General features: G+C 40.7%; 1 protein-coding gene across 6 annotated transcripts in view; it reads left to right on the top strand.

The window, feature by feature from the left end:
* The window catches only part of LOC135107294 (serine/threonine-protein kinase D1-like), a 177,272-nt gene that overhangs the window by 129,446 nt on the left and 38,396 nt on the right, over positions 1 to 9,430 (top strand). For 3 of the 6 annotated variants that reach the window (XM_064016971.1, XM_064016968.1, XM_064016969.1), the window contains exons 4-6: positions 4,941 to 5,079; positions 7,053 to 7,184; positions 7,443 to 7,627. In XM_064016971.1, the coding sequence (XP_063873041.1) occupies positions 5,073 to 5,079; positions 7,053 to 7,184; positions 7,443 to 7,627 (324 nt within the window). In that variant the 5' untranslated portion in view covers positions 4,941 to 5,072. Of the gene's footprint in view, positions 1 to 4,940; positions 5,080 to 7,052; positions 7,185 to 7,442; positions 7,628 to 8,754; positions 8,859 to 9,430 lie in introns of those variants that run through there. The other 3 variants (XM_064016973.1, XM_064016970.1, XM_064016974.1) reach the window with 2 other exon arrangements.

The raw sequence follows: 9,430 nt of genomic DNA, 5'->3' as shown, positions 1-9,430 counted from the left end.
GAGAGAGAGAGAGAGAGAGAGAGAGAGAGAGAGAGAGGAGGTTTGGATGCATTAAAAAGTCATAAGGAAGGGAATCCATGTTCGTGTCTTCCTTCTTCCATCTTTATCTTTTGTTCTCACTTTTATACTTCATCCTTTTGGTCTATTTTTATCTTCGTCCTGGCTCTCCTTCATATCCTTCCGTCTTCCTCTCTCCCTCTCCCTCTCCTCCCTCTCCCTCTCCCTCTCCCTCTCCCTCTCCCTCTCCCTCTCTCTCTCCCTGACAAGCTTCCACCTATTCATTCAGGAAATCCTCCCCTCCCTCCCTCCCTCTTGTCATATTCTCTCTCTCTCTCTCTCTCTCTCTCTCTCTCTCTCTCTCTCTCTCTCTCTCTCTCTCTCTCTCTCTCTCTCTCTCTCTCCCCCATTACCAGTTGGTTGGCGTCGTGCCTTACACCTTTACTATCTTATCTCTCTCTCTCTCTCTCTCTCTCTCTCTCTCTCTCTCTCTCTCTCTCTAATAAGCAGGTCATATTGATTTTTTCTTTTATTAGGCTGTCATTGGTTCTTATCCCTTTCTTTCTCTCTCTTCCTTCATTCTTTCCCCTAATCCTCCTCTCCTTTCATCCGTTCCTGTTTTCTTTCTTTTTTTTCTTTCTCGTCGTCAGTTATGAAAAATGCTCGGAAGATGCTCAGGATACGGGAGGACACACACACACACACACACACACACACACACACACACACACACACACACACACACACACACACACACACACACACACACACACACTGGAAGGAAGGGAAGGGCGGAGGGAATAAGGTAACGAGGAGGAGGTGGTGGTAGTGATAACAGCTGCAGCCACACACACACAAACACACACACACACACACACACACACTTGTCTTCTGTTAGTGCTTGTGTTATTGGGGGAAGGGAGGAGGAGGAGGAGGAGGAAGTGGAGGTGGGGTGGAAGCGCTAATGATCAGAACACCTGCCTTAATGAACTCCACTCACCTCTCTTGTCTTTTCTTATACGCTCATCTCTCATTATTTTTGCTGTCTTTTCCTCCCCAGTTTGCAGTTTTCTGTTGCTCCTTTGTTCTTTTGACGTGTCTTTTTTTTTATTTTCTTTCTTATTCCTCGTTGATTTCTGGCGTTTTTTGTTTTATGCTACATTGAAATTTATGATTGTATATGTGTGTGTGTGTTTGTGTGTGTGTGGTTATAGTAGTGGTGGTGGTGGTCATCCTCTTTATTCTTGTTGTCGTCATCGTTGTTATCGTTGTAGTCGTTACCTTCGTCCTCGCTGTCCTCGTCTTACTCTTTACTGCAATCGTTGAGTTCTTTCTTGTCGTAGTTGTCCTCCTCCTCCTCCTCTTCGCGTACCCCAGTGCAAGGACCACCACCACCACCAGTCTGCCGGGTCATCTTTAACTTGTGGTCGAGGAAAACGCCACGGGAACTCACGATACAATATTATCCCGAAGCCTCCACGCAGGAACCTCATTATTAAGTGGCAGTGGCGGTGGTGGCGGTTGGTGGCGGTGGTGGTGATAGCGGCGGCAGCGGGGTGGAGGATGGTGAAGATGTGGTGAGCAGACGGCTGATGGTGGTGGTAGGTGTGGTGATGGGGGCTAATTGTGACGGTGGTGAGGGTAAGTGGTGTTGGAATGGGCTCTTGGTAACGCTAACTGGTGGTGATGGTGTATGTGTATGTGTGTGTGTGTGTGTGTGTGTGTGTGTGTGTGTGTGTGTGTGTGTGTGTGTGTTTAGTATCGTCAGGGAGAGGAAAAGATAATGCAAATTGGGGGAAGGAGGACAGGTATGAAGAATAAGAAAGTAAGGAGGAGGAGGAGCGGAGGTAAAAAGAGAAAGAAGCAAAATCAGAAGAAGACAAGAGAAGATGCATAAAAAAAAGGAGGAGGAGAAGGAGGAGGAGGAGGAAAGAAATTTAGGCAGAAAAAGAAGCAGAAGCAGAAGACAGAAGAGAAGATGCATAAACAAGGAGGAGGAAAAGGAGGAAAGAAATTCTATCATCATATTACGTACACTAGTGCTGTTTACTACTACCACCACCACCACCACCATCACCACCGTTATACCAATCCCGTGTCCTTCCATAGCCAAACAGGTGTCGTGATAGCAGCCTTGCATCATGGTATCCCGAATGAGATCATAGGTAGTAAGGAGGGGATAGGTGTGGCTGGCAGGAGGAGGAGGAGGAGGAGGAGGAGAACCCCGCGGCGTACCAGTCACCATTCGTACCCCCTCTCTCTTCGACTCCTTGGCCCGCTGACACTCATTACCCCCGCGCCTCCTTCCTTCCTTCCTTCCTTCCCTCGCGTGTTGTTCCTGGGGCGGGCATGTGCTGGTGGCAGGGCGGTGAACCATTTGCATATATCTTTCAGAGAGAGAGAGAGAGAGAGAGAGAGAGAGAGAGAGAGAGAGTGAGAGAGAGAGACCAGAAGAACTATCGGTTTATAGCGAGGGTATCTGTTTATCTATTTACTACTGCCAGTGAACTAAGTGTGGAAGAACAGGATAGATACAGAACAGAGAGAGAGAGAGAGAGAGAGAGAGAGAGAGAGAGAGAGAGAGAGAGAGAGAGAGAGCGCCAGCACAAGAACGATTATTTACGTCGGTGGTGTGTTGCCTCTCTCTCTCTCTCTCTCTCTCTCTCTCTCTCTCTCTCTCTCTCTCTCTCTCTCTCGCCGGTCGCTCGCATTACAGTCACCTCTGACCTTTACTCTTCTCTCTCTGACCCGCCGCCCGCTGAGGTGAAGGTAGTACTTAGGAGGAGGGCGGAGGTAGGATGAACGAGTCTGCGAGAGGCACCAGCACTTCGATACGGGAATATGGTAAAAGAGGAAAAGAGGAGAGAACGGGAAAGAATAAGTGTGTACGAATTGGAAAACAGGGTATGATGATAGGCAAAGAAAAAGAGAATACGTAGAAGGAGAAGGAAGGATATAAATGATACAAGAAAAATAGTGTAGGGCTTAGGATTATGGTAACGTGTGAGAAGAGAAGACAACGGGGAAAGAATAAAAGGTGTGAAAGAACAGTAAAACAGGAGATGATGATAGGCAAAGAAAAGAGAATACGTAGGAGAAGAAAGAATAAGAGCAAATGCTGCGAAGAAAACAGTGTAGGACTCTGGATTACTAACGTGTGAGAGGAAAAGAAGAGAATGGAGGAAAAATAAAAGGTGTGTTTGAGCATTAAAAAACATGATGAAATGACGATAGACGTTTGTGCAAGAAAAAAAAAATGTGTAGGAGAAAGAAAGAAAAGTAAAATGCTACAGAACAACAGGGTAGGACTCAGGATTAGGTGAAATAACGTGTAGAGACCCCTGAATGAATGAAGAGCCGGCAGAAAAGGCAGAGAAGGGTGAGAATGAGGGGAGCGAAAGGGAACAGGTAAAAATTAAGTTGAGCCACTATGATGAAAGGTAAGCAAGGAAAAAAAATAATGCAGTAAATGAAAGCGTAATTAAAAGACGAAAAAAAAAAAAAAGAGCGTTGAAGCACAGGTAATGAGGGAAAGGGAGGGCCTGCCAGGAGGGGGTAACAGGAGTAGCGCTGCGCCGCCATCTCCTGCTGCAAATGAGCCGCCCAGACGTGCATTCACACACCTGAACCGCATACCTGTACGTATTTCATATTCATACGTACACTATGTTTAATTAAAAGAATGGAACTTGAATGTTGTATATTTTTTTCTGTATGTGTGTGTGTGTGTGCCGTAACTGTGTATGTGAGTGAGACCAATCCCTTTATGCCACCCATCACACAAGTCACATACGCGCTCACATGTATCACCACCACCACCACCACCACCAAATGCAGGCTGGCTGGCTGGCAGACGTGTACCCGTGTCGTTAACATAATGTCACGGTTCATCAGTACGTAACGGCAATACGTTGTGAAAAATGACACAGCGTAGGAGGGCGTGTAGGAGAACTGCGTCAGTATTGAGTGACCTGCTGCAGGGCGCGGGTGAGGGAGGGGCGGTGCTTGGGTCCTGCAGACACCATCACTCCCTCCCTTCTCCCTCTCGACACGCCCCCTGCTGTTTGCATATTGGAGCTGCCTGTGGTCGGGGAGGTGGGAGTGGACACTTGTAATGCTAATGCGCGCTACTTGAGGGAGTCACTATGGAGATGGAGGTGGTGGTGGTGGGGGAGGGCTGAAGACTCACGCACGACCTACATGATTGATGGATGCAGGCGGTCACTGGTCGTTTGATTACTCGTCCGTTGCACTTGAATATAATGAAGGAAGGGCTGCCGGAGAGAGGGAGGAACAAAAGCAGCTATATTTGTTTTACCGCGTCACGACCGGGTGAAGATGAAATTAACGGCAGGGAATGTTTTGGGATTTTTTTTTTTTTTTCCGCGGTGGTGGTGATGGTGTGGAAACCGTGGAGCCGTGATTGATAGCCAATAGTTTCCTTTCATACTTTTGTTTGGGTGCGTTTTTATTATTATTATTATTAATATTATCCTTCTCTATATGAAAATTGCTTCTTACGGCCTCTTCATCTTATCTGATAATTTCCTTTTGTGTTTTTAAGTAGGTCTTCTGATGTATTTATCTATATGATCATCGCTGTTTATGGCCCCTACTTCATCTAACCTGATAGTTTCCTTTCGTATTTTGGGATGGATCTTTTATCTTTTAATATTATCTTTACCTATATGATAATCGCTTCCGATGTCTCCTGCTTCAGTGTGACAGTTTCCTTTCGAATTTTTGTTATGGGTCGTCTGATATCTTTACCTGTATGATCATTGCTTCTCATGGCCTCACTTCGGTCCTGCTTGTGAATGATGTCTGTCACTCACCCCCAAGATAGCCCCCACTTGTGTCAGTTGGTCAATTCTTAATCGTAGCCATGATCAGGAGTGTTGGGAATTTTCGTGGACTAACTGGGTGTGTGTCTTCCTCCACAGTTCCCGGAGCACAGCCTCAGCAAACTCAACGAGAGACTCATCTTGTTCCGCCACGACTACGACTCGCCCAACATCCTGCAGATCATCAACGCTGCTTCCGAGGTCACGCAGGACACCCTTGTCGAAATCGTCATGTCAGGTAAGTGGTAACATCCGTGTCTGTACAGTCTGCTGGGTCAGGGGGTCGTATTCAAAATGTTTTGGCTTGCAGTAATAATAATGAAAAAAAAAAAAAAAAATAGAAATATCGACATTCAGAGTACTAGATTTTTTCTACAGGGTGTCCCATAAGTTTCCATACATATGGTATCATGAACGCCATTACAAGCATAAATCCAGATGTGTTTGAACGTGTTCTTCAGCAGTGGAGGACACATTGAAATGTGTTTTCAACACAAAGGCAGTCATGTAGAGCATATTATATAAGTAAAAATGTTTTTTCTATAATTCTATAATTTCTTATAATTTTTCCTATGTATGGAAACTTATGGGACACCCTGTATATGTAAATATTATCAATATACAAATTCCGAATACGAAATGAAAAAAAAAATACATAAATTTTCAAATCTAAGATCTCTAAAAATAAAAAGTTGAAAAGTAAAAAATGAAAATGCATAATTTGGGATCCAATACACACACACATATATATATATATATATATATATATATATATATATATATATATATATATATATATATATATATATATATATATATATATATATATATATATATATATATATATATAAGCTTTTGTTGTTTAGATATCCAAACTACAAAAGTCTGAAAAGAAAAAAAAAATTGATACATGAAATTTCTTGAGATAAATATTTGCAGTACAAAATAATCAAAATATAAAGATTGAAAATTAATGTAAAAAGAATTAAATTAGGAATTTTCAGTACAATATAAATATCTGTTATGTAGAAATAAGAGAATGAATGAAAAGAAATGCCAAAATGAATAATATAAATAGATTCCAGTAAATGTTAAGATTTTAAATTATTCATTATCAGTCTTTGAGTACAGACAGTGCAAGCTACTTTCATTTTGTGCCCCATCATGGGTGTGGGGACAGTAAGTTTCATGGGAAAGTTTTTTATGTATATGGAGAAGTTATTATACACCTAATTATGATGACCCCTAGTTAAATATTGAATACTGTACTGCTAATGACATTGTGAGATTAGTCTTTCGTGATATAGAAGATGCAGGAACATTGTAATAGACTTTGACCCTCACAGGAATAATTGCATCATGAAAAGGTATTTGGAGGGAGAAATCATTGATGCTCCTGTTTCATGTATGGAAGCTGATTCATATTTCCATAATTACCTCACTCAAGGCACTTAGATACTTTGACCTCAAGATGGGAGAAAGATGGATGGAAATTTATGATTTTATTTGGAGATGTATGCATTACAGCCATCCCTCATTAACCACAGTTTCAATTTCCACGGTTTCACCTTTACATGTATTGCTGCCAACCACAAATTCAGATAACAGAGGTGACAATGAGAGGCAGCCTACCTGTGTTCATCACTTTTTTTCTTATTTTTTTGTGGTTAATAAATAAAATGTGTATAATTATGTACATGCAGTTTTCTTTACTTTAGCAAGGTTTGCAGGTGCTCAGGGGTATTTTCCACAGATGTTTATTATCTATGGGTGTGTCTGATACCTTACCAGAATGGATAACAAGAGATGGCTGTATTTTGTTTGAACTCTTCTGAGAAGGTAAAAAAGAAAGTATTATTTAAAAATTAACCATGTATGAATGATTGTTCTAGGCTTGAAGATAGCTGCTATAGAGAGATGGCTGAAGAACATTCATGATCTGTATGTCTTTGGTACACAATACAACCTTGGCAATAACTTACAAAGGTAGGCAGTGCATGTAGAGAGGAAATTTTGCAGGGTACCACATTATCCAATACCTCCTGGTTACAGGATGATTGATAATTTTGGCAATGGAAACAGGAAGAATGACATCTGTTTTTTAAATAGATCATGTTCCAGAATAGAGTAACTTACTATGTATTTATAATATATAAATATATGATACTATTTTTTTCTGTTATAATATTAATTTTGTGTCTTTCCCGGTAGCTCACAACCCTTCAGATGAGGTCCAGATCCGGCCCCATATGCTCTATGTCCATTCTTACAAGACACCCACCTTCTGTGATTTCTGTGGGGAGATGCTGTGGGGGCTGGTGCGTCAGGGGCTCAAGTGTGAAGGTAGTCCTCGTGATTATGTGTACCATGCTGCATTTGGAATAAATCTAGTCCTTCATAGTTTTCAGTTACATGATACTGCAGTTGTCTGATGTAGTACCATTATGTAGCTCAAAATTCATGTTTCTTGAGCTATGACTAGATCTGTTGACAAAATCTAAATTATATTCAACTGGCTTGTGCTTAAATACCCTGTCACTTGCTCATTAATTGTAGAGTATGTTGTTTAATGTAATTGATATAATTTACATTGTATTTCAGGATGTGGTCTCAACTTCCACAAGAGATGTGCATACAAGATTCCAAACAACTGTAGCTATGCGCGTCGGCGGCGAACCTCCGTCAACATACCCCGGTCCCCGTCAGACTCCCTAAACTCTCTTCACAATCAGACCTCCCTTGAAGGTGACGCCCCTGTGGTAAGGGACATGGCTTCCCTCACTGTCGTACGTATCAGTTCTGATTTGTGTTCATAATATTAGCATGGTGGTGTGAATAGCGTAGCCTGCACCTCCGCAGCAGTAGTGAGTAGTGCTGGGCCCCAGGAGAGCATATACTGCTGCATCTGCCAACTTGTACCAGCTTTTCCTTACCCTTTATCTTTGACATCTTTGACATTTTGAGTGTAAAATCAGATTTAAGTGTGTGTGTGTGTGTGTGTGTTTATATATATATATATATATATATATATATATATATATATATATATATATATATATATATATATATATATATATATATATATATTTGTATGTATGTGTGTGTGACTGTTATGTTGTGTTGATTTGATTGTTGTTGTACTTAAATGTTTTCTTGTCAATGAAGATGAATGGGCTTGAGCATGTGTTGCCTTGTTTGTGATTTGTGATGTATGAAGTGCTTCTGTCACTGTTGCATTTGTATGTGCAGTATTTGGATATTGTTGATTATTTTTTTCTTATGTTCTGCACCTTAACCCCCTGTTGTTATTTGAACCTCTCCTTACTGCTGGCACACTGCTATAGATATTTGCTGTCATAAAAACATATTCATTATTCTTTTAAAAGATACTGTGAAGCAGTGCACTAATTACCTTCACCAGTAAGGAAATGCTATAATGCACCACTTTGTGTGATATTTTTATGAATGTGATTTGTATATGTATTTCTGATACATTATATGATAATATATTATGTTCAGAGAAACTTTTGTAATAACAGCATAGACAGGCAACACTAGACTAAGAACTTTTGTCTTCATGTTAAGTATTTTCATGAATTTCTCTGAACAAGTGACCCAGTGTTTTTGATTGAGCATATACTGTAACTTACAATGCTTCTTAAGTGTTGATTTAATATGCAGACTGTGTTGTGATGTCTAGCAAGAATTACTGTACTGTGTGCACTAAGACCTCCATCACAGTTCCTCCCAGTGTACACTTACTGATGTGATGCTACTAACATCTCCACCATGCCTCCAACAACTCCAAGCACATTCAGATCTTGAAACTCTGGTTATCTCCAACTTGTTTTCTCTCTCCCTCTCTCTCTTGGCTCTGGCTTGGACCAACAGAAAGGTCTCCACATCTTGGTATGTAAGACTTGTGAGCAGAGTGCATGTTGAACTGGCTCACCCTCTTCACTGTGCCTGTGTTGCAAGGTGCTGCCCAACTAGTCATGTAGCCTCCAGAAACACACTGTAAGATATCTTCCCTGCTAAAATGATGTTTAAATTTTGGATCAGTTTTTGCATGCTGACCTCTTCTTTTCTCCATTCATGATCCAGTGGCATTGCAAAACAGTAACTAGCATCAACTTTGCATTAAGAATTCATTGTTAGGGAGTTTTATGTGATGGTTTTTGACAATATTTCTGGCTTCACATTGAAATTGGAAGGTGTATTATTACAGATTCTATTATGCTGTTCCCTACTGAAGTTATAAAACCATTAGAGTTTTATTTATGTTGAAATACTAAAAAGGTTTTACTCTAGCATTCCATATTTGGAACACTAGTTCAATATTCCTATATTCCAAACATTCCTGCATATTTTTCAAAGATAATGTTAGAATTTTAGCTTTTAGAAAGAAAAAAAATGGATCACATAACACACAAAAGAAAGAAGTTTAATGCAAAAATAATTCAGTTTAAGCTCAATTTGCACTATTGGTTGATGTACAGGTCTATGTTTTGATTTCAATGACCTTTTCTTAGCTTAAAGATTTAAGCATTATTTTAAATGAATTAAGACAGCAGAGTTATAGCCAGTGA

This window comes from Scylla paramamosain, chromosome 15 (assembly GCF_035594125.1).
Source record: "Scylla paramamosain isolate STU-SP2022 chromosome 15, ASM3559412v1, whole genome shotgun sequence".
In the NCBI taxonomy this organism is placed as follows: domain Eukaryota; kingdom Metazoa; phylum Arthropoda; class Malacostraca; order Decapoda; family Portunidae; genus Scylla; species Scylla paramamosain.
This window is presented reverse-complemented; position numbering and strand designations above follow the sequence as displayed.